The sequence below is a fragment of the Microtus pennsylvanicus genome, chromosome 4, assembly GCF_037038515.1.
Source record: "Microtus pennsylvanicus isolate mMicPen1 chromosome 4, mMicPen1.hap1, whole genome shotgun sequence".
Lineage (NCBI taxonomy): Eukaryota > Metazoa > Chordata > Mammalia > Rodentia > Cricetidae > Microtus > Microtus pennsylvanicus.
In genome coordinates, this window is record NC_134582.1 from 18,284,191 (window position 1) to 18,310,399 (window position 26,209).

The following is a 26,209-nucleotide window of genomic DNA, read 5'->3' on the forward strand; positions in this document are numbered from 1 at the left end:
TCTTCCTTCCATTCATGAGCCTTCTCTTTACTGACATTTAAATGCTTTCCTGAAACCAAAAATATTTATAAAGCAAAGTTCTTCCCTCTGATTTTCAAATCCTCAAGGATGAGAGGAAGAAGCCATTCTCACCCCATGGAGGACACTGAAAGTCACGGGCTCTCACAGCTCAGATTCAGCTAACCACATCCAAACTAACCTTGTTCCTGTTCATACCCATGCCTAGATAAGTGACCCAGATGATCAGGGATGTTACAATTCTTACCTTCATCTGTGAGCAGCTCATCCTGAAATGTTTCAGCAAAGTCGATGTTTTGGAGCACACTATGTTCCGGAAGAATCTGCTTTATGGCTCCTGGTTTATGCAGCAGGGCTCTGCCAGGAGAGATGTTTATTCACTTTATATAAAAAGGGACTAAATCAGACTTTAATGTATCTGGCAAGCCCCATAAAAAGCATGATACATTCATACATAGAGCATATATCTTAAGTTAATACAAGTACTTTTTAGAGTCAAACCTGTCTTTGGAAGATCAGCTGAAATGGTGGTGAAATCATTAGTGTTAGTTCAATAGTAATATCAAAGCAGGAGCTCTTGAATGTGAGAGAGGAAAGAAGAACAGATCCTTTTGAGGACTTATCTTTTCATTATTTGTGACGATTTGGTCATAGACTTGCCTCAGTGAGAGGCAATAAAGAATAAATAATGATAAGTTATTTAGGGAAATATTTAAGTAGCGAAATAGGCATCTTCCAAAGGATCTTTGCGGTGAAAAACAAACTACACATCTCTGAGATTCTCAGATGTTCATGGAGAGGAAATTTTAGTACTAAAAGTTTATGGTAAATATGAGTTATGAAACAATACACTATTTTTTTGTTTCAGTAGAGAGAAAGGGAGACATGAAATGTGATAATTGATTTCACAATTAAGAAGCCAGGTTCAGTTGTGCTTGCTGGCACACTCCTGTAACCCCAGACTCAGGGGGGCAGAGGCAGGTGAATCTCTGTGAGTTTGAAGCCAGCCTGGTCTAACAGTGAATTCTAGGATAGCCAGGGCTATGTAGAGAGACCGAGTCTCAAAACAATAAAAACAAACAAAACCAAAGAAGTCAGGTTTGAAGAATCACATAGTGAACTATCGCTCTCAGCATGATCTTCACCTAGCTTCTCTATCCCAAGAAACTCAATTTTATAAGAAGCACCCAGAATTTATCATAAAATAATGTACCATTTTTAATCACACTTGACCTAGAGCAGTATTCCAAACTTTCCAACTCAGTATATTAAATCAATTTTTATAAAGTATCTATAAGTCAACCCATCCTACACATTTTTACCTTTTTACACACAATTACCTTTTCCAGTAATTTATAACCGTCCTAGAAATATTCTAAATTAGTCATGTAGGTTTATATAATATAATCTGTCAGTAGTTCTTAAACTCTGACACTGATCTGATATATTCTTAAGCATGTTAGGAGCAGAGTCTTAGGTAAAGTATGATGATTAAGTAAAGGGGCATAATCCATGTCAATAAAGAAAGCAGAACGCAGGACAGCACAGGTGTTTGCCCAGTATTTCTAACTCACACTCTGCCAATTCAGGAGTCACACAAATTTTACCCATGGATTTCTTTGCCCTAGCTGACTAATAAATAGTGAGGTATATTCTAAACTTCCAAACCATCAACTGTCCTTGCTTTCACTGAACAGCTCCCAATAGCTCTAAATGAAGTATCTACCTTCTATACAGCTGTCTGGAGATTTCGTCGCCACCAAAGAAGTACACAGTTAACAGTTCTGTTGCAGGTTTACTGTCATTCTTTCTGTGTGATGGGCTGTATATTAAAGTAATATCCTGATACAGAAAAAAGAAAAAGAAAGAAAACCAGGAGTATGAATATTCAGTATGTCACCTCACTCTGAATGAACAGTTCTGCAATACTAAGTAGAACACAGACACAAGAACCGGTACACTGGAAGGCAGAGGCAGGGAGATCTCTGCATAGAGGCCAGCCTGGTCAACAGTTCCAGGACAGCCAGGGCTATAGAGAAACCCTGTGGGGGGGGGGGGGGGTGAGGTACAGCTCTTCCAGGTAAGTGCTTCTAGCCCATACTCCTTGGCCATAAAATGCATAATTAATCCTAATCAAAATATAACTATTTTTTAGGGAAGAAATTTTATACTTACTTCTTGGGTTCTTTCCTTAAGCACAAATTTATCTGGAAAAATCCTCATTACTTTAGGATCCAGCAAAACTTTTCTTTGAGAATCTTTAAAACATAATGCTTTAACAAAGGCTGCTCTGGAGCCAGTGTTACGAATAGAAAAAACTACTTTACTTTCTTTGCCAGGGATTAAGTCATTCACTGTTACCAAGTAACTGTCAGATAATTTTTTAACATCTTCTAAGATAAGATTACTTGTTCCTCCATATCCAGACAAAGGTATCTAAAAAAACACACAAACACATCAAAAATTATTTTTACATAAGAAAGCAGACAATGTATTACAGTCAGAAGAAAACACAGATTTAATACACTTGAAGTCTTAGTGTCTGCATCCTGGGGCTAGCAATTACCGAACCTCTAGTCTACCATATACATTATAGTGCATATTATATTATACATTTTTTGTATCTATTACATATGCAGTACTGCCAAACTGCATACCTTCTGACTATATTAAAAAACAACCATTTCCTGTTGTATAAGCCAAGCTTAACCAAAGACCAATAAAGAACTAGTATAGCTATGCTTTCATACACTTGTAAGGTGAAGCATACAACTGTAATTTACTTTGAAATGCCTAAAAAGACAGATATACTAGTATGTGGTCAGCTGTGTGGTAAAAGAAATATATCAAAGCATGAATTGTAGAATCTAAGTGGTAATTTTTCAACTTCTCAGCAATTTAGAAATTTTTTTCATAATAGAATACTTAGGGGGGAAAAAGCCTACCATCTCACAGTCCTTTAGCAGAGCTATTGTCAGAGAGGACTAAACCGACAATAAACAGGACTAAACTGATGACCGTACGCAAAAAGCAAGCTAGGGATTTGGAAGCTTGAGATGGAAACCAGGTTTGAGAGATGTTTGCTATAGTTTTTACAGGAGTCAAGCCTTCGAAAAATAAACCAAGGGTTCACAGATACCTATGTTATAAAGACCTTCAAAGCAGAAACCCACAAATCCTATTGTTTAAAATTACTTCCCATAGTTACAAAAGTGAAAAATACTTCAATTTTTTTTTTCATTTTCTACAGTTTTAAAAATAAATTAGCTGCATGAAAATAAACAGAAAATGATAAAGGGGAAAGAAAGCTTTGAAAACATTTAATACAACTATTCTTTCAGTGCATCTGTCCTATCCTCAGGGGATCTGTTCCAGGACAACCACCCCATACCTATAAACACCAAAGTTTGTGATGATCATGTCCTTTATTTAAAATGGCATGGTTGTTATCATGTCCTATGTACATCCCCACATACCCTTTAAATCATCTTTAGAGGATATAATATGCAATGTAAATGCTACATAAATTACTACTGAACTGTTTAGAAAACAATATCAAGAGAAGCAGTATACATGCTCAGGACAGTTACTACTTTTCAAGAATTTCTGGCTAAAGTTCTTTAACAGCAAGAGCTGTTCAGAGGAAGTCTGACTCAGTAAATAAAGTGAAATGACTAAAGAAAATATCCAAAGTCAACCTCTGGCTCCATGTGCATGCACACACATACTTGCACATGTATGTACATATAACACACACATGCTAAAACACAAAAGCAAAAATTTTAAGTAAAACCAACCTGACTTGATGTCAACAGGTACATAGATTAATCACAGCACTAAAGAAGGGTTTCTTAAGCACAATACCACCAGGTATTTGTTGTGGTGAGATGTGTGTGTGTGGCCGATAGCAATGATACTCTTGTCCTAGTCTCAAGTAAGGCAATCAAAAATGTCTTCAGATTCTGCCAAAAGTCTCTCCCTACACAGCCTTGGGTTGAGAACCACTGCTCTCAAAGACTACGAAACAGCTGTTATTCAGCACCACAGGGATTACATAGAAATCAATGTGGGTTCTACCTTATGTAGCTTCAATTAACCTATGTAAAATGGAAATAGCAGTTTTATCTCAGGTTATTCTGAAAACAAAATGTGATATTCCACCTACCAATTAATAATGATATTTAACATGTGCTCAACATGCAAATTATAATAATTTTTATTTCAGTCCCTCATGCTTTATGATATTTAGAGGACAGAACATTCTATTCATTCCTCAGAAGTAAGCGAAAATACTGGGACAGCAAGAGGCTGCACATCACAGGTAAAATATTGAAGTGCCAACCAAGAGTGAGGGAAAATGACTGAGACGGCTGATTGTCAGGTTCCCACAAATCTGAAGTGAGGTTTCCCCTACCACTTTACTTTAATGGTGTAAGTCTTTGTGAAATACAAGCCATTTTGAGCCAGGGAATCCACAGATAAACCTTCTCTACCCAGTTCGATGGAATCTATGCAGGCAGAAACTGCATGAAGACACTGGTTTGTTTAAGAAGTGCCAAACTAGAACTAGGACTTGGTGACTGTTAAATGATTTGGCCCTAAATAACCAACAACCTCAAATATTGATTAATAAGCCTAAAATTAATCATAATATATTCAGGATATATATATGTGTGTGTGAAAAACACAGTCCATTTAGGCCTTTCCACAAACCCAATTTTATTTATAGGAAACCAGATTAGAGTGCTATGCACCCATGTACATTAAAGCTTTGCCACAAGTTCTAAGAATGACCACTTATATATTCAAACAGTTCAGTTGACCATGGGACCAAGTAAGTAGCTCCACAGATACTAACTCCTATGTCAGACAAGCTATCTTGGCCCAGCTCATATAGATCGTATTCCTAGCTGACACTAACAAAGAGAACACAAATTTCAATTCTGGCCTCATTGCCAGAAAAATGTGTAGTTTGAAGGAAATTCACTTCTATGTAGCTGGGGTGTCATTTGACTGTGCTACCCTTATTTTCTTTCCTCCATGATTTATACCTTTTATCTATAGATCTGAACATATCTGTGCAAATGGTTTTAAGCCAATTTTTAAAAATTTGTCTCTGTAGATCTACTAACTGGAGCATAGTCTAGAAAACTGTATCAAGAGATATTTACCAAGGCTGGATGTTGGTGTCTCACAAAATCCATATGCTGAAATAATCCCCAACGTAACAGCATTAGAAAGCAGGACTTATAGGAAGTGCTGAAGTCATGACAGCCCTGATTTCAAAACTACAATTAGTATGCTTATAAAAGGTGAAGGAAGCTGGGAGGATGGTGGTGCACGCCTTTAATCCCAGCACTGGGGAGGCAGACGCAGGTAGATCTCTGTGAGTTCAAGGCCAGCCTGGTCTACAAAGTGAGTTCCAGGATAGTCAAAGCTACACACAGAGAAACCCTGTATCATAAAAATAAAAAAAAAAAGAAGAAGAAAAAGAAAGGAAGGAAGAAAACAACAACAAAAAAGGTGAAAGAGTACATCACTCTTATCAAAGTAAAGAACGTGTCAAAAGTAAGTGCCATCTTTGAAACAGAGTGTAATTCATCGTGAGACAGTCAATTTGGTGGCACATTGATTTAGGACACCCAGCTTGAGAACTAAGAGCAATAAATATTTGAAAATTATCTAGTGTGGGGTTGGAGAAATAGCTCAGCAGTTAAGAGCAATGGCTGCTCTTCCAGAGGTCCTGAGTTCAATTCCCAGCACCTGCATGGCAACTCACAACAGTCTGTGACTCTAGTTCCAAGGGACCCAATACCCTCTTCTGGTATCCATGGGCACCAGATACATGTTGTATAGGCAAAACAGTCCTACAGATAAAATAATGAAATAATTATCTGGCTTGTGGTATCTGTTGTTTATAATGGACCAAATGTGTTAAGACAATAATTTCTTGAATTGAATAACTGTCTGGATTTACAGGTATGTTTCAAATTTCTCAATCTGAAATGAAAAGCATTAGGATACTTGGTGGTTATATAAGTTTCACAATGGTTACATTTAATGACTTGATAATTATCATATAGTTTGTTTATAAGTCTATAACTTAGAAAAAAACACAATTTACTATTATTAAAGCAATGGTTATAACTTAACATGAACTCTGTGGAAGGAAAAAAACCAGTAAAGTTCTCTTACCATAAACTTAATGCCTGGCTGTGAACGACTTCCAAGTTGTTTGATCTCTAGTTTAGCCAACATACAAGATAATCGAGTAGGTGCAAATAACACAGAGATTACAGAGTCCTCTCCTGGGCAAATTCTGATCTCACAGTTACTGGTCAATCTCTCTTCTGAGCCAAAAGTGTTCTTAATCTACAATTTAAAAATAACCACTATATAAATTCAAATAATTAACATAAACTTGTAGTGATATTTCATTTGTATTTTAATAAATGAAGCTTGCCTGGAGATCAGAGAATAAAACAGCCCCACTGGTCAGTTTTACAGACCAGGCAGTGGTGACACACACCTTTAAACCCAGTAGCCACACTTAGTTTGCCATAGAACCCAGGCAGTAGTGGTGCATGCCTTTAATCCCAGCCCTAGAGAGGAATATAAGACATAAGGAGACAGTTCTCAGACACAGTCTCAATCTGAGATTCCTGGAGTCAGGATCGCCATTTCAGACTGAGGTAGAGGTAAGAGCCAGTGGCTGGCTGTTTTGCTTTTCTGTCAGGTTGAACCCCAGTATCTGTCTCTGGGTTTTATTAATTGTGCTACACAAACTCTTCTTACAGTTAGTCTTGGAGGCTGAAAGATGGCTCAACAATGAAGAGAACTGCTCTTGAAGAGGACAAAGGTTAAGTTCCCAGTGCCTACATGGCACTCACAAGCATCTGTAACTCCAGTCCCAGAGAATGACACCTTCTTCTGAACACTAAGGGCACCAGGCATGTACAGGTTGCATAAACACACATATTCATACATTTAAAGCAAAATTTTAAAAATCTTTAAAAGCTACAAACAAAAAAAAAATCAGTCTGGATGAGGAGATAGCCCAACAGCAGAGAGCTTGCCTAGTATGTACAAGACCCTGGGTTCTATCCTTAGCACTGAAAAAAAACAGATACAAAACCACCTGGTCTAGGCTAAGTGTGGTGGCATACACCTATAATCAGCACTTGGGAGGCAGAGGCAGGTGGATCTCTGAGTTCAAGGTCAGCCAGAGCTACGTAGTGAGACTGATTTCAGACGAGACAACATATGGGCTACATATATGAGTGTTCTGTACTAAGAAAAAAACATCGGGCAGAAGCCACATGTGGTGGTATAAGCCTGTGGGAGACAGTAGAATCATGAGTTCCAGGTCAGCCTAGGTTATACAGTGAAGCCCTGTTACATAAACAAAACAAAATATTACACAAAATCATTCTTTAAAAGTGTTATATCAGACAAAACAAAGACTGCGGTACGCACCTGAAAGCAATCCTGGTCCTGTCCTTTAATAAGCAGTCGCAAGTTTTGGGCTGTAGTTGTAGAACTGTTTCTTAAAGCTAGTTTCTGAAGCCTAAAAACAATGACACATTTTAAATGTCTTCTTTTCCATGGATATTGCTACAGTGGCAAAACAAAGTCAACTGAACCTGACCACAGTGTCTAAGAACAGGCTGGCTGTACAGCTCACCTGGGTAGGCCAGAGGCATCACTCCACAGTTATGCAACTTGTTTCTGGAAATGTAAGGCTTATTAAGACTCAACAGGCAAGGTTTTCAGTTTAATATTGCTCTCTAATTTATCCTCTCAAATGGCCTTATTTTTATGTATGTATGTATGTATGTATGTATGCATGAATGTGTCATCAAATCTTTAACGGAGCTGGAACTCTTTGGGAAACAAGAGGTCAGAACTACAAGGCTCATTTGTACAAAGTAGTCTTTTCAGCAAGCTCACTTTTTAAAGACATTAGAATATAAGTAAAGTGGATATATAAGGAGCAGGTGGCTAGTATGAAAAACCTTGAATCTTTGAAACTAATTTCTTTTTTCATTTAACACAAAATAAGAAATCCCTGATGTGCACAAAAAATGAAGACAATTATCACTTAATTTGAAGTTTGTTCTAAGTATTTATCAACTAGATTGCAAACTCCCTTAATAAGAAACAGTGCCTTGATTATCATCTCTCTGCCTTTCCATAAAAGGAGCTTTACACCCCTAAATGCTTACTTAACAAAGAACTCACCAAAAAGCCTAAGAAAATAAAAGGCAGTTTGAGATGCATTTTAAAAATTCGACATGGTAAAATTTTTATAATTTACTCTCATCATATGAAGATCAAGTAAATATATGACAGCTTTATCTCAAATCTAAAGAGAATAACACCTGAGAGAGTAACATTAGATAATTAGACAACAAAATCTCAATGCTCTTGGGTGGTGGCTGTGAATACTTACTGTGTCCTACCGAGAGGGATGCCTCCCCAAGTCAGAAACTGCTTATTAGACAGAATCAGTGGAATATCGGAGCAGAGAGGTTCAGGTGGCAGAGGTTTACTCCCGGAAGAAATAACTTCACCTTTTAACACTACTTCATACTGAGGTCCTAATGGCTGCACAAATATTTTCAGGATCCTAACCAAAGAAGAAAATACAAGTCACGTGTCCCATATTCAGTTCTTCTGGCAACTATATCCTATACACTCCCTTTGTCCAAGAGACTGAGTCTGTGGTGAAAGCACAATTATTTCTATCCCAAAAGCTTATGTTCCAGGGGCAAAGAACACAGTAGAAGTGATAATCACAATAATGTATACACAGTAGCACAAGAGAAATTTCACAGGGCTTTCTTCATGAGGAATTTGGGAAGAGTTGAAGGTCATAAGAGAAGTCAGTACAGGGTTGAGGGCAAACACTTAAGGTTTAAACACGTACTTAAACTAGTCCCTGTTTTTTTCCAAAAGATTCTAGTAATGAACTAACTAGATGTGGGCATTCTATACTCCACACTGGGGATAAGCTGTAGGTGCCTCGTAACATATACTAAGCTAGCCCTATGCAGTAAAGTTCAAACACAAAAAAACAACAATATTCTGACTGTAAGTTACTTATGACCTAGATGTCAAAGTCCAGGTCCTGGGAGAGACCTGGGAAGAATTTTAAGTAATAAATAAAAACTGAAGTAAAAATTTTCTGTAAGAAAAAAGTTAAAGAGGAATACCATATTTCATGCTTTATTTACCTTTTGTCAGAATACAGTAGAAAAAAACCAGCAGCAACCTCTTAACTTTGATTCAGCTGGACTAAGAGAAGCACCTTACTGACAAAAAATACGGGCCAGCGAGATGGTCCAGTGGATAAAAGCTCTTGCTAAGCAAGTCTGAAGACTGAATATGATCCCCGAGCCCATGGCAGAGGAAGAAACAACTACTGAAAACTGTCCACTGATCTCCACACAAGCACCACGGCACGTGACACCAATACCACACACATCACACATACAACAGTGATACTATATGCATACACATACATACATACATACACACATACACATAAAGGGTAACTGAAAAGATTAAAACACAGCTAGCTATATCATTATATCATATATTAGTTGAAGTAAAATAGGTACCTGTACATGAGTGAAAAACAACTAAGCAAGAGGTCATTATAAATATTTTCATATTACCTTTCTTCATAGGCTTTGGGATCTTTTGGTGTAAATGAAACTACCACTTCATGTTCTTCACCAGGTTTAAGAAATAGACTCTCTGGATCCACTGAGAACTGACTTCCTTGTTCTGCGACCTAAAAAATGACAAAACCACAACTTAATGCATGTAAGCATTATTCCTTGTATTCTATGCCTTTCTGTGCTATTTTTTAGATTTTTATTGGTTTGCTTTTTTTGTTTTTTGAGATAGGGTTTCTCTGTGTATGCAGTAGTCCTGGCTGTTCTGGAATTCTCTCTGTAGACCAGACTGGCCTCGAACTCACAGAGATCTGCCTGCCTCTGCCTCCCGAGTGCCAGAATTAAGGGTGTGCACCACCACCTCCAATCTTACTCCTTTTCAAAAGGGTATTTCCTTCCTCCTTTCTCCTCGATGTCAAATCTTTTTCCTACCCCATCTCCTTTTACTAATAAGTACCACGCTCTCACTCATTGAAGGATCTCAGAAATAAAACCTATATATGCAGATTACTCTTTTCCAGTTCTACATACCCACATATGCCACACAAACTTCTAAGGAACTAATCAAGTGCACACCTGAGGCTAGTGTGACTCTCAGTTTTCACAACCCTCTTGGTATCCCTAGCTCAGTCCTCATAATATCCTAACAAGGCTGCCGGCACAGGAGCCTTCAGAAACTAAGAGGCAGAAATACTAAATCACTCTTACAAAAATTCTTACCTTGATATCTAGATAAACTTCAATATTCCCAGCATTTTTCAATGGCAAAGGCTGCTTTGTGGAGGAATCTACAACAGCCAACAAATGCATAGTCTATGGGGGAGGGCAAAGATGCATTCAAAAAGTAGTTACAATTAAAAACTATCAAACTGAACACAACAGAATAACATTAGAGGAGCACTATACAGCGGTAAAAAAAATGACATCTTGAAATTTTCAGGCAAATAGATCTAGAAAAAAACATATTGAGTGAGGTAACCCAGACCCAGAAAGACAAATATAATATGTATTTACTCATAAGTGCCTTTTAGACATAAAGCAAAAACAGCCACACCACCTCAGAGAACCTAGACAACAACAAAGAGGACCCCAAAAGAGGGATCTATGGGTCTACATATAGGAAGGAGAAAGAAAAAGACAAGATCTTCTGAGTAAACTGGGAGCATGGGGGCTCACGGGAGAGGGTAAAAGGGGAGAGAGGAGGAAAGTAGGGGAGCAGAGAAAAATTTATAGCTCAATAAAAACAATAAAAATTAAATATTTCTTTAAAAAGATCATGATTGATTACCTCATGGTGAATGCAGAACTGAACAGGGGTCTAAAGGATACAATAACAGTAAGACCTCAGGTACAGCGACCCCAGTTAATCCTCTCAGCTGTAACCTGAGAAAAGCGCAAGACCATGCCCAGCAGAGGGAGATTCTGCCTACAGTAACATCCTTCATAGTTGCTCTGTATCAGCACAAGAAGTTTAAAGAGCTGGGGAGATGGCTCAGTTAAAAGTACATGATGCTTGCAGGGCGATAGTAGCACACGCCTGTAATCGGAAGACAGAGGCAGGTGGATCTCTGTGAGTTCGAGACCAGCCTGGGCTAAAAGAGCTAGTTCCAGGACAGGCTCCAAAGCTACAGAGAAACCCTGTCTCAAAAAAAGAAAGGAAGGAAGGAAGGAAGGAAGGAAGGAAGGAAGGAAGGAAGGAAGGAAGGAAGGAAGGAAGGACGGACGGACGAACGAACATGAAGCTCTTGGCAGAGAACCCGAGTATGATTCCTACACACGAGTATGATTCCTACACACGAGTATGATTCCTATACACGAGTATGATTCCTACACACGTCTCACAACCACCTGTAACTCCAACTCATGTAATACACACACACATGTACACACACAATTAAAACATGACAATAAATCTTAAAATTAGTTTAAAATGCCATTTTATTTTGGCAAAGAATACTAATCACAGCGTGCATTGAGCTAACATCTTACAATCAGGAAGAAAAGTTATTCCCAGAGTAGACACTGAAACAGTTTATAGAATTTCAAAGAGCAAACTAAGCCTTGTAGAAAAAAATAATAACAATAGAGAGAAGATGGGGATACCTGTAAGTCCTTGGGGGCATGAATCCTAGCTATTCCTGCTCTTGCTCGGAGATCCACACTTCTGAGAACTGGTATAGCGTTTGGGCTGTCAACTTCTATATCCACTCTGGCCAGGAATTCTTCTGCTGAGCCTAGAATTTCTGTAAAAGTTTACTCTTTTACTTCAGTAAACAGATAATTAGTCCCAGATTTTACCAGTCATCCAAAAGCATGTCCAGGGAGATGGCCCAGTGGGCAGAAGTGTTTGCCGTGCAAGTCTTGATGCTGAGTGTGATCCTTAGAACCCACATAAAGATAGAGGGAGAAAACCAACTTCACACAATTGTCTGGTGCCATTCATACACATGCCCATGTACACAAAAATAATAAATAAATTAAAAAGAAAAGAAAACCCAGTTAAGACTTTTAACACAATCCAAACCCAGGTCTGACTAGAGAAACAAGTAGAGAGGAAATGGGTTTTCTGCGGCACTTGCTTACATACCTACACTTATGTAGGCTTAACCCCAAGTATCCTACCATCGTCCCCATTTTCCAAATAACATAAAATTCTTGGCACTAACCCCAAACATTGTCATTAATTAGCCACAAAAACCTGTAAATCTGAAGTTTAATTATAGAATAGGATAAGTCCAAAAAAAGAAAAAAGAAAAAGAAAAAAGATACCTGAAGTGAGGAGTTTCTTTGGGCTATGAAAAATAACCCAAACTATCAGAAATTCTGGATCCTATTAAATAAAAGACAAAAATTTTAATGTATATTAAGACTAAAATCCCAATGAGATAAAAGTAGTTTGGAAACTTGTTCTTTACTTCTAAACCAGTTTTATTAAAACTGACCCAACTTACCTGTCCATCATAACTGGCAGGCATCACGTGACTAACTACAGAAGGGGCCACCAGCTGAGCAATCCCATCAGAGTAAGGAGTAGCTTTCAGAGAAGCATGGATGGGCTCTTTGGAAAATGTGAAGCAGCGCCAGGCTAAAGCGTTCTGTTTAGAAACAGAAAAGTCAGGTACACCAAAATCATAACAGTACATCTGTTAATAGGCTCTTTAGCAATATAATTTACTTATACAAGGAAAAATTAATTAGTATTGCCTATAATATCAAATCAATATATTCAGTAGGCAGTCTCTTATTTTTGGTTAGTACTTACAGCATTAATAATCAGTCGGATGGGCACAGTAGCATGTGTCCTATTTATTAACTTGAGTGGGAGAGCTTTCCAGCCTTCATAGGTCAAGTCGCCAAAATCCAGAACACCTTTCTTTTCTGTTTCTACCTAAGTATGAAAAAAGGACTAAGTGGTAAAAAGCAATCTATTATTAATGAATATCTTAGCAATGGTTAAGAGTGATTCTTTTAGCAACAGTTAAGAGTCACCATGATCAAAAAACAAACAGGAGGCAGGAAGGTGGTGGCAGGTGGATCTCTGTGAGTTCAAGGCCAGCCTGGTCTAAGAGAGCTAGTTCTAGGACAGGCTCCAAAGCTACAGGAAAACCCTGTCTCAAAATGCCAAAAGGAAAAAAAAAAACAAGCGTCATCATGATAGGTAAATGTGGACCTAAGTTTTCCCATTCTATTTTATTTTCCATTGAATTTTATTGCTGTCTATAAAACTTGTGTTAAAGTCTACATTTAAAGTAGGCAAAGTATTTAAATATACTATAGAATAAGGCAAAGTAGCTACTGTTACTTTGGAAACACTATTAGATCGTAAGATGAAACAAATTGTTTTATAAAACATAAATCTTTTAAATAATCCTCTTAATTCCTTAATTCTTTTCACAACTTCATGAGATCTTGGTTGCTGCAGGAATTCCTACAACCAGTAACCTTTAAGTTACCTGCCCACAGGGGTGTGGCCTCTTATACTATATATGCCCATGTAAAACTCAGGTATGGTCTGGGGGCATTTTCTGTTCCTGTTCCCCATTCGTGCAGAAAATTGTGATCTGTGAGTCTACCCCTAAATAAATAGCCCTTTATTATACTTAATTCTGAGCTAGTGAGGGACTTCTTTTTAGCATCCTTCTTCACTTGACATTTTCAGATTCAGTCTGATACAAAAATAATATTTAAAATTATGTCAAGTAGACATTTCAAAGATTAAAAATAAGTGTGTACTATGTGTCAGACTGGTATATCTTTAAACATCAGAGCAACTTAACAGACTCACCCTCACAGCCATACATGTGAAATCTGACAATACTTAAAACACAAACTTCTCTTCTATAGTTTATGAAAGTACAAGGAAATCAAGGTCTTATTAGCAAGTGGGAGCTGAATTATACAATGGCCAATGAAGGTCAGGGTCTAAATTAACCCCCAAGATAGATGAAGTTTGACACTTCCCAAAGCTAAAATGGAATATAAGCACCATACATAAAGTCCTGAAATTCAGGGTTCTTTCGGGGAATATTAAAAAAAAAAAAAAAAACATATGAAAAACTGCCCTGGTGTTCAAAAAACAACAAGGGACCCTTCTAGGGATGGGTACATTTCAAAAGATTGTTTGTAAGAAGACCAGATCTTGAGTCTAGGCAGCACCAGCACTGGTATGGAGCTGCAGCTGAGACAAACAGAGTCTTTCATGCCTTCTTTGCATCTCCACAGTATGCTCTCAAGGTAATGAAGACACGAGGAAAGGAAGGAAAATTTTTGGCTGAATTTTAAAGAGACATTGTAACAAAAGGATGTTAAAAGAAATTGGACTCCATTAACATTAACAAAAGAGAGATGACATAGAAAGATCAACACTGGTCAGAACAGACTTTAAACAAAATGGATGAAACCATGGCCCAGTTCTTGGTTCCAGCTGTCTGAGGAGGCAAACTCTAATGGCTTCGTTCACACTGACTACCCCATCCAAACACTCTCTTCTGACCTACACAGGCACACATGTGGTGTACATATGGACATGCAGACAAACACTCATACACATAAAAGCAAATAAAAGAAAAAAATTTTAAGTAACAACTAAGAAACAGTGTGGCCCATCTACCCACAAATTCCTCCGTTACCAAATGACAAAGACTCATTTACAAACCGTTACCTCAATAACAGGGGTTTCAGCAACAGCAGTGAGCGTGACTCTGCTTCCCAGAGCTTCTGCTTGCACTACTGTGTCAGCATCTGCTGAAAACGGCCAAGAGGCAACACTGAATGTACATCTGAAAATTCCAGAATTTGTGGGTATAAAAAGAATTTTTATCTCTTCTGTGGCATGAGGTCTTATAACAACTTTATTCTTGAAAACTAAACATGTTTGTGTTGAAAGATCCACCTATAAATAAAAGCAAGATAGTGTGTTAGAAATGGCTCTACTTTTCAAACTCATCATCCAGTTTAAGATTCCTTTTCCCAGTCAAACTAGAAAATCTAGACCTTCGTTAGTGTTAAAAAACTCTTGTAATCCCAACACTCGGGAGGCAGAGGCAGGTGGATCTCTGTGAGTTCGAGACCAGCCTGGTCTACAGAGCTAGTTCCAGGACAGGCTCCAAAGCCACAGAGAAGCCCTGTCTCAAACCTCCTCCCCCAAAAAAAGACTCTTGTAACTCATTATTTGAAATATATAATCAATCCAAAAACAAAAAGTTTTTTTGACAGCTAGTGAGGTGACTTGTAGGTAAAAGGTACTTGATGGCAAATTGACAGCCTGAGTTTGAACCCTAGAACTCACTTGGTAAAGGAGAAAACCAATGCCCACAAGTTGACCTTTGACCCCCCACACTTGTGGTATGGCATGTATACACCACCCACACATATAAGCAAAATATAAATAATTCTCTCTACATATGGACTGTGTCCACTTCTAGAAGATTTTCAAGTGAACAAACATATTCATTAAACAGGCATTCTTCTTTATTTATTTCTTTATTTATTTATTATGTATACAATATTCTGTCTGTGTATATGTCTGCAGGCCAGAAGAGGGCACCAGACCTCATTACAGATGGTTGTGAGCCACCATGTGGTTGCAGGAAGTTGAACTCAGGACCTTTGGAAGAGCAGGCAATGCTCTTAACCACTGAGCCATCTCTCCAGCCCAACAGGCATTCTTCTAAAGAGGACACTGGACACAGAGTTGCTTCTCAGCCTGAGAAACCCGTCTAGGATGATTTCTATTTCTACATGCTGTGCCAAATCTTACCAAAAACCTACAATGCCTTCCCCCGGTTATTTTATATTTCTGTCTTCTTTAATGATCTGGTAACAGATGGGAAAGCGAGGAAAATAAGAGACAGCAGAGAAGGGATGGCTGCTGTTAACCGTCGACTACAAAACCTACAGTCACCATGGAAAGGGGTCTCTGGACATGCCTGTGGGAGATCACCTTGACTACTTCATCTGAAGTGGGAAGACCCACCCATTCCCTAGCTGGGATCCTGAATTATGTGGAGAGGGGGAGTTGAGAGTAGCATGTATCCAGGGCTCTTTGGTTGCTGATTATGAATATGATATAGCCAGCTGCTTCAAGCCCCACTGTCTTGACTTTGCCGCCATGATGGCCTATACCCTTGGATTGTGAGCCAAAGTAAACCTTTCTCTACCGTTCTTGTCAAGTATTTTATCAACACAACAGGAACAAAAGCTAAGACAGAGACAATATTATTTTACCAGGTAAATAAGGATATAGAGAGGAGAAAGGGAACAAAACCATCCTTGGCTGGGGAGTACCAGTACAAAATCTGGACATCTCATAGTAGGAATTAACTGACTCTACTCCCTCCCTACTCACAACTTACACATGGCCATCAGAGTGAGGAAAAATTTACAGTCTCTAATAGCAGTTGTAGCTGATTGTGTGAGATCCTTGCTAGACATTAAAACTATTGTTTTGCCGGGCGGTAGTAAGGAAATTGGGAGCATGGGGACCTTGGGGGAGGGCTGAGGGGGGAGGGGAGAGGTAGGGAGGGGAACAGAGAAAAATGTAGAGCTCAATAAATATCAAAAACTAAATAAATAAAACAAACAAACAAAAAAAGCCAAAACAAAAGAGCTAGTTCCAGGCCAGGCTCTAAAACTACAGTGAAACCCAGTCTCGAAAAACCCAAAATATACAAAACAAAACAACAAAAAAAAAATTTAGAACTTTCAAAGAACAATTTAATCAGTTAGAAAAAGGGGATGGATCTAGGAGTAGTTAGAGGAAAGGGGACCAAAACACATAGTATGAATATATTAAATTATCAAAAAATGGAAATATTGTTTAAAAGGGGAGTAAAAGAAGTCAAGTACTGGGCTGGAGGGATGGCTCAGTGGTTAAGAGCATTACCTGCTCTTCCAAAGGACCTGAGTTCAATTCCCAGAAACCACATGGTGGCTCACAACCATCTGTAATGGGATCTGGTGCCCTTTTCTGGCCTACAGGCATACACACAGACAGAATATTGTATACATAATAAATAAATAAAATAAAATAAAAAAAGAAGTCAAGTACTTGGTTAAAGGACATCAATGACACCAATGAGACAGACAGAGAAAACTCACCTTCTCGCCATTCACACAGATACTGAGAACTCTGATGCTGACTTGGAGCCAACGGTCAGTTGGGTTGAGGACACTAAGGAGGGTCTGTGAAGCAATACCTACACAGCAGGCATGAGGAAATCTCAGTTCCTCGGGTACTCTGGCATTCCCTGCATAAGATCAAGTCAAAATGCAAGTTACGGTAAACATCTGATTAAAAGCACTATTGGCTAAAAGAAAACCATAACACAGGAGTGCCCAATTATAGTCTATAGAATAAATGCTCTAGTAAGAGGACATAAAAAGTCTCAGCAGAAGCTGCCAACCGTTTCTATCTCTTCTATACAGCATTGAGAAGATGAGCAATGTGACAACACAGGTAAAGTTAATCAAATCAGAACTCACAGCGAGTCAAATCTTTGTGGCTGCTATTATGCCCATTTCCTCTCCCAAGTTATGAGCTACTGACTGCACAGAGAAGCTCCAGAGCCGGGCGGTGGTGGTGCACGCCTTTAATCCCAGCACTCGGGAGGCAGAGGCAGGCGGATCTCTGAGTTTGAGGCCAGCCTGATCTACAAGAGCTAGTTCCAAGACAGGCTCCAAAGCTACAGAGAAACCCTATCTTAAAAAAACCAAAAAATAAAATAGAGAGAGAGAGAGAGAGAGAGAGAGAGAGAGAGAGAGAGAGAGAGAGAGAGAGAGAGAAGCTCCGGAGGCTCCACTACAGGTGTGCCTGGCTACACAGCGCCTTCACAGCTCTATCTTACACCCTTTCCCTATCCTCACATGGAGGATCCCGGCTCCTCACTGTCATTACATCACATCCGTGAAGCACCAGTGGAAGGTAACTCATTCTGGGAAATGATCCTAAGGAGGACATTTCCTACTTAAAGAAACAGCAAAGCTCAAGTGCAGAGAGAAAGAAATATCAAGACAAAGACACAGAAAGCTGTCAGCATACAGGGTACTGCTGTTCTGAGCCAAGTTCAGTGCCCCTTCATAGAAACATTCTGATGCTCTCACTATAAGACAAAGGAAGAACTTGTAAGAACTTCCCCCACACAGTAAATATGAGTGAGGCCAACAGGGATCCTGTTTTCTTTAAAAAAAAAAAGGGGGGGGGGAATAAAATAAAAGAGTGGAGCTAGGGAGATGGCTCAGCAGTTAAGAGAACATGTTACTCAATAATGAGGACCTATGTTCAAATCTCAGCACCCATATACGTTAGCCCATGGTCACCTGCAACTCCAGCTCCAAAAAAATCCAACACTTCTGCCTCCATGGGCACATGCATGTGTATATGTGCATACACTCACAAATACACACACATACACCAAAAAAATCTTAAAAATTAAAAAAGAATAAAGAAGTTAATTTCAACCAACATTTCTTTGAGTAAAATTAGCTTTGTGGACCCATTTGAGAAAATTCAGCCTATACAGAACAACAACAAAAAACTATGACAAGAAAAGTCATCTTACCAAATCCAGACATCATCCCCAAGTCCCATGGTTTGGTTTCACAGTTTGCAGCAACAGGCTGCACAGGAAATGGCTTTGCTGTACTTAGCAGGTTCTGGTGTACAGCAGTAGAACACAGGTTATAAAGAGAAGATGGACCCATCACTCCAGAGGCAAGATTTGGTCCTAAACACATCCCAGAAGCCACATGTTCTGGTGTAACAAGAGGATAAGGAGAACACCCTGAAATCCCACAGACTTGCACACCTGCATGGCACTGAGGCAAGGCGGCATTCCCAGATGAAGGGACTGGCCCCAAATACTGCTGGGCCACAGGAGCTGTGTATAGAGAATGTCCAGTCCAGAGTGCCGGGCACAGAGGAGGCTGGTTCTGCACCTTAGCAGCAGAAGTATGAGCTGAAATGTGGGGAGCAAGACTGGGCTGATTTACAGGGGTACAGAGACTAGGAATTTGGCTGCTAGAGTCGCTGCTGGCGGTAGATGTTATCCTTTGACTCTGGTCCACAGTCTTCTGGGTCAATACAAGGAGGCGTGGTAGGGCTGGCCCAGACTGATGGCACAGACCTGGCTTGTTCAGGAAAGCCTGGCCAAACAGGTTCTGTTCACTGGGGCCAGATGTTGAATCTACCCCACTAGCTTCCAAGTGTTCCCCACTTCTGGAAGAAATATCTTGACTCGATGTAAAGTTAGGTTCTCCATCTTCAAATCCGCTACTCGGAGAAGGAGTTTCTGCCACTTTTCCTACACCAGGTTCAACCTGGATAATATACGGCAATGATACTTTTTCAGTAGTCTGACTTAGAACTTCGTCTCTTAGCTTCTTCGTAGTTTCTTCCTCTGATGGAGTCGGACTGGCTCGAACAATTGTGGTGCTCAGCTCACTGGTGAGATCACTCTAAGTGCGATAAATTTTCTTTCTTAGTAATCCATAGATAAAACAAAATGTAACAGATTGAAACAATGCTGGTATAAATCTCAAGTAACATGAAATCTACATGATATCCTGAAACACAGAGTATATAAAGGAAAACTACAGCAAATATAAAATGCAGGCTTACACATGAAAATTGCACCCATTGTTTTATAAAAAGTCTTACAATAGGAAAGAAATAAAAGGTAAACACCAATTTTATTTAAAACATTTACATAAAGAACCAAAGACAGGCTGGAGAGATGTCTCCGCAGTTAAGAGCACTGGCTGCTCTTCCATGGGCCCTGTAACCACATGGGCCCCGCAACCATGTGGTGACTAATAACCATTGTAATGAGGTCTGGGGGCCTCTTCTGGCCATCAGGTACACACACAGACAAAACCCTGTCTACATAATAAATAAATCTTAAAAAGAACCAAAGTCAGCTAACATTTTTCAAATTAAAGGATTCTTTGTAAACTTTATAAAAAATAATATAAATTAGTAAATAAAAGTTAAGTGGCAGACAAGCTATCTCATTTATCATTTTGGTTGTACTGGAAGTTTATCTTGAACCAAAGCTTTAGAAAAAAAGATATAAAGTGTGTGGTGACAGAGCACGCCTTTAATCCCAGCACTTGGGAGGTAGAGGCAGGTGGATCTCTGTGCATTCAAGGCAGCCTGGCCTACAGAGTGAGTTGAGTACAGAGAAACTCTGTCTCAAAAAAAAGAAAAGAAAAGAAAAGGAAGGAAGGAAGAAAGAAAAAAGAGAAAAAAACAAAGATATACTAAACAGAAACTAGTTTAATAGTAACAAAAATACAAAAATATGACCTGAGTGTTGAATAAGCACTGATTTCGTGCTATAGCCTTCACAAGGGTGAAGAAAATAGGATTAAAGAGGACTAGTAATCCAAGAGAGTAGCAGAAAGGCTCCCAGGCCCCATCACTCAGCAGATAAACACTGTGCTAGGAAAACAGAGACTCAGGGGATGGGGGAAGTTAATTTAAATTAAGGATATATAACAAAAAGTCTTATGGAACCCCACTACTTGGTAAGATAATTAAAAATGTAAATTTTAGGCTGGGCAGTGGTGGGTGGTGCATGCCTTTAATCCCAGCATTTAGGAGGCATTGGCAGGCCGGACTCTATGAGTTCAAGAACAGCCTAGTCTACAAGAGCTAGTTCCAGAACAGAAAGTGCTGTTACACAGAGAAACTCTATCTCAAACCCCGCCCCCAAATAAAAATAATAAAATAAATAAATAAAAATGTAAGTTTTTAAAAAAAGTTTGAATGGAGATACACTGTACAGGTAAATAATGCTTCACCTAGAAGATATGGGCTTGGAAATTCCAGTGCCAGGTACAGAATACCTCTCTATAAGTTAATGGTCAGGGAGATCCTAGAAACCCCCAAAACAACACAGGTTACTGCCACTGCTCTTCACTGCTCACTGTAACTAAATGGTAAAAACCTATTACTAAAGACACAACATACTTTGGTTGCAGAGCACAGGAAAATAAAGCTAGCACTGACCCAAAAACTTCCTCCCTGCTGGCAAACCTTCACAACATTGAAAGATGCTCTGCTGACCACAGGAAGAAAAAAGTTATCAACAGGCTTACACAGTGATGGAACATGCATGCTACAATACTGATCTGTCAAAAGAGATCGCTCCCTGGGGCAACAGTGGCATGACTATTACTGGGGTAACCAACGCTTCCTGACTGGATTTGTGGGCTACTCCATGGGAAGGAATTCATACCTGAGACACTGTAAACCTGGTCAAAAGCCCATGGCCAGGAAGGTCATGGGACCTAGGGGAACCTACTACTATTGTTTTGCTAAAAGCATGTGTTGTCAAAGTATCTCCTAAATATTTATGTTTATACCTGCCAATCAATGCTGCTCTCTTCCTTGGTCAAAGATGCTTCTTTTTGAAGTGAGCAAGAGTCAATGCCAAGACTTAAGTATAAATATATACATACATTAATTCACTCTAAAGATACAGAACAGCAACATGGAAGTTGAACAGGTCAGAATTCCAGTTTGAGTCAAACGTCACTAACACTTTTGATCTTGAAGGCTTACTAAAGAAACAGTCCAAGTGACACCCACCTTGTGGTCCTCTAAGCTTTCAGCAGCAGCTGTGATAGGATAGGTGTTTTCCTGTTCAGACACATAAGTCAGCCTGCTCATATCAGCACGGGAACATGCCAACTCAGACAACTCACACTCTGAGTGGGGCTTCTGGTGATGAGCTAAATTAAGAGAGTCCAGAGCATACCTGAAAGAGAAACAGAAGCATGATGTTAGAATATGTATTAGCAAATGACCACTACTATCTAGCTATAAGCTTGAAGTAACTCAATCACAAATTTTCCATCTTTAATTAAAATAATCAATTATATTCCTGTTGATGACCTACCTGGTAAGCTACCATTAAAGAAAAAGTTGTCTCATTTTCATTAATAAATAGCATATACAGGCCGGGCGATGGTGGCGCACGCCTTTAATCCCAGCACTCGGGAGGCAGACGCAGGCGGATCTCTGTGAGTTCGAGACCAGCCTGGTCTACAGAGCTAGTTCCAGGACAGGCTCCAAAGCCACAGAGAAACCCTGTCTCAAAAAACCAAAAATAAAAATAAAAATAAAAAAATAAAAAAAATAAACAGCATATACAAACACATAACAATTAGTTATTCATTCAATAAAAATTTATTGAATACCTGATATATAGCAGTTAATAAAACCATTTTTAAAAAATGCTAATCAAAATGTAAAGTGAGCAACTTTTGCCTGAGTAATTACACACACCTAGGAAACACCCATTGACTCAGTCTATATCTGAGAAATTCATCCATCCAGAAAGAAAAAAATTATTGATAAATATATAACACTTCATAAAAGCTATGTTTATTGATAATAAAGTAGGAAGCTCAAATGCCATACAAGAGGAACTAAGGCATGGCACAAGCTTACAACATAACTCTTTAACTACTAAAAACCATGCTGTTAGGGCTGACGATATGGTCCAAAGGTAAAATGTTTGTTAGCACTGCTAACATCTAACAAAAACCCCAAACCATGCTGCTGAATACTATGCTCTGGCTTAAGAAGAAATTCACAGCATATTAACTAAAACAAAATTCAATGGATGAAGACTAAGAATATGGTGCAATGTCGGATCATGCTCAAAAACCTGGCTATCAACAGCCAATGCCAACACAAAGATAGATAGATAGGTAGTTAGATGGATGGATGGACGGACGGGTGGGCGGGTGGATGGATAGGCAGGCAGGCAGGCAAGCAAAAAAGACAGAACCTTTGCTATGGAACCCACATCTATTTACCACAAACACACACTGGTGTTACTTCTATCTCATTTTGTTTTTCAGCAGCCATATCAGAGACTCCAGTCCAGATCTGGGAAGGGAAGCAAGCTGAGCAACCACAGCCTAGAGAGGGCTGTTGAGATGGTTCAGAAAGCAAAGGTACTTGCTGCCAGACCTGATGGCCTGAGTTTGATTCCCAAGAAGTGGAAAGAGAAAACCAACTCCTACAGGTTTTCCTCTGACCTGTAAACAGGCAATGAAGCTTATACATCTTCATGAATTTGAGTACAATCACAGACACAAGGTTAAGAATTTATTCCATAAATATATCATGAGCGTTCCCTCCTAAGGGTCGAAGAGAATGAAGGAGGAAAAATATTTTTTCAGAAATGATGCCTGAATTCACACAGCTTAAAAAAAAAAAAAGGCAGCTTGGGGAAAGTTAGTAGATTAGCTCTGAAATCCATTATTTTCTAAACCATAACATTTTTAGTCATTTCAGTAGCTACTCAAATTTGTTCATTTAAGTCAACAGAAAAACACTTAAATGATCTCTTATGAAGCCAGAAAAGACAACATTTTTAGAATTAAAAATTAAAAAAAAACTATTCATTTTGATGTTATTAAGATAACAAAACAAAAAAAATAAAAATAAAATAAAATAAACTAACAAAACATGGGGCTGGAGAGATGGCCCAGAGGTTAAGAACACTGGCTGTTCTTACAGACCTTGGTTCAATTCCCAACACCCACATGGCAACTCACAATTACCTATAATTCCACAGGGGATCCAATGTCTTCTGGACTCCTCAAGCGCCAGGAACACACATGGTAACACTTACATCTATATGTTACTCATACACATGAAGTAAAATAATCTTGGAAGACAGTAAAATACAAAGATACACTAAGCAATACCAGAAAGACTGAATAAACCACGAAAGTTCCTGTCCTGGTTAGCATTAAACTGTCAACTTGACAGTCTAGAACCACCAGGCAGGAATGTTGGCATGTTTGTGGGGACTGACTTGACTGTCTTGGGTGACACCATCCCCGGGCTTGGACTAGCTAAGCACGACTGTCAGTCAGTGAGCAAGACATCCAAGCAGCAATCACAGGTTCCTGCCTCGAGTTCCCGCCCTGATGTCCCTCAGTGATGGCCTGTGACCTGGAAGTACAAGCTGAAATAAACTTTTTTCTCCCCTAAGTGGCTTTTGGTCATGGTGTTTTAACACAGCAACAGGAAGGAAACTGAAACAGGTTCATATGCATTCTGAAATAGTATTACTTTTCATGTTGTTTTTTTAAAAAAACCAACAAATACAGAAAAGCAGAGGATAGGCTCAGTGATTAAAGTGCTTCCAGGTAGTCCTGGGGAACTAAGCTTGAATGCCCAGCACCCATGTAAAGAAAAGCAACAACAAAAGCAAACAAAAAAATCCATCAGCTGTAGCAGTATGTATCTATAATGCCAGCTTGGGGACTTGGCCAAAGCTTAGTGGCTTGAATAGGAGAATGGGACCTTTCTCAATATAAAATATTGTGTGGGAAACAACTGAAGAAATACCACTGGGAAGACAGAGGCAGGAAGATCTCTGTTGAAATCAAGGCAAGGCACAGAGACGTTATTTCAAAAATTAAAAGTAAAGAAATTGAAAAGATATTTTAGGGACCACCTTTAAGAGATGAACCTAGGCAGGCAATGGTGGCACACACCTTAATCCTCAGCACTTGTGAGGCAGTAGCAGGCAGATCTCGGAATTCTAAGCCAGCCTGGTCTACAAAGAGAGTGCCAGGATAGCCAGTGCTATAGAGAAATCCTGTCTCAAAAAACAAAAGAGATAAACCTAAAAATGATTTTTTTTCTTTTATTATTTTTTTACAGTTTTTTAAACTTAAAAATCAAGGTGGGATATACCTAATCAAAACACATTACATGAAATTCTCAATAATAGAAATAAACAGAAATAAAGTTAAGTAAGCACTTACCCTGATAAGTTGCCAGAAATTTCACTAGGCGAAGAATGACTGAGTGGTGAAGTAGACAGTCTGAATCGCCCCTGGTCTTCAAAGCCAGATCCACCACTCTCAGGAGAGGAAATTGTCAAATCTATCAGAAAGGTATATTCTCCAATAAGAACAGAAAACAATAACAAAAACCACACAATTTAAATGTGATCGATCACTGATACCTACCAACACTTTTAGGTAAGACTATACGATCTTCTTCAAAAGTGACGCGCTTGTCACTGCTGCTTGTCTCACTGACACACTCCTTTTTCCTTCGGTGTTCTCTATTATCTTGTATTTCCTCATGCTTTTCTAAAAGGCAAAGGGACGGTACTCTGGGATTCCTTATTGATGAGTAACTACCAGGTGTTGGAATGGAAACTGAGGCAGCTTTCTCAACGTCAATGGAGCATGCCTTCCTCTCTGTGACTGTGCTCCTATTCTCGCTCATGTGCGAAAGACCCGACTCTGGAGAGGCTAGTGTTCTGAGTGACTCCTGAGTCTCACTCTCCACACTTTCACCATAGAAAGCAGCTGCTGAATCTGCTTTGGGTTGCCTCACATTAGCAGCACAAACATTCACCATACTGATGTCTTGAACAGTTTGCTGTTTGAGCAAACATAAATCCCAAATGTCGGACGTGCCTGCTCTCGAAAAGGGCTCCCATGTACCTTCACAGCTACTAACTTCTGTTTTTGTAAGGTATTTCTCCATATCAAATGCATTGAATCTGTTACTTTTTTCTACATCATTAATTAAGAAATGAGACGTGGAACAGTCCTCTTGTGTATCGTCATCCTGAAAAGTCTTGTCTCTTCTTTTATTTTTAAGTGCCTTCATCATGGCAACCAGCTGGGCAGGATCAGTACTCACAGACACATCGGCAATGGCTGAAGCAATGGTGCTTATTCTAAGTACAGAATCTCCACTGCCAGTTAGAATGCTTTTATGTTCTTCAAGTTTGTTATTACTGCAGAAAATGTCCTAAAAATAAAAAACTTTTATTAAACAAACTCACTCTACTTACAAGAACAAGTAGAAATTTGTTTAGTCTTTATTTAGTGTAGTCTCCTATCCAAGGATTATGTTCCTAATGGATGTCTGAAAGCACAGATGGCACATATATGTATGTGTGCATATATCTATATATCGATATTAGATATATGCACACATACATATACACACACAC

The 26,209-nt window shown here is 39.0% G+C and overlaps 1 protein-coding gene across 2 annotated transcripts in view; it reads right to left on the reverse strand.

Moving 5' to 3' along the window:
- The window catches only part of Cep192 (centrosomal protein 192), a 77,359-nt gene that overhangs the window by 18,626 nt on the left and 32,524 nt on the right, over positions 1-26,209 (reverse strand). For both annotated transcript variants that reach the window (XM_075968406.1, XM_075968405.1), the window contains exons 17-34: positions 25,206-26,004; positions 24,999-25,119; positions 21,793-21,961; positions 18,761-19,655; positions 17,301-17,449; positions 14,863-15,093; positions 12,964-13,089; positions 12,653-12,796; positions 12,471-12,531; positions 11,805-11,944; positions 10,422-10,514; positions 9,699-9,817; positions 8,471-8,647; positions 7,495-7,585; positions 6,214-6,390; positions 2,194-2,454; positions 1,745-1,860; positions 266-375 (exon numbers count right to left, since the gene is read on the reverse strand). In XM_075968406.1, the coding sequence (XP_075824521.1) occupies positions 266-375; positions 1,745-1,860; positions 2,194-2,454; positions 6,214-6,390; positions 7,495-7,585; positions 8,471-8,647; positions 9,699-9,817; positions 10,422-10,514; positions 11,805-11,944; positions 12,471-12,531; positions 12,653-12,796; positions 12,964-13,089; positions 14,863-15,093; positions 17,301-17,449; positions 18,761-19,655; positions 21,793-21,961; positions 24,999-25,119; positions 25,206-26,004 (3,979 nt within the window). The remainder of the gene's footprint in view (positions 1-265; positions 376-1,744; positions 1,861-2,193; positions 2,455-6,213; positions 6,391-7,494; positions 7,586-8,470; positions 8,648-9,698; positions 9,818-10,421; positions 10,515-11,804; positions 11,945-12,470; positions 12,532-12,652; positions 12,797-12,963; positions 13,090-14,862; positions 15,094-17,300; positions 17,450-18,760; positions 19,656-21,792; positions 21,962-24,998; positions 25,120-25,205; positions 26,005-26,209) is intronic.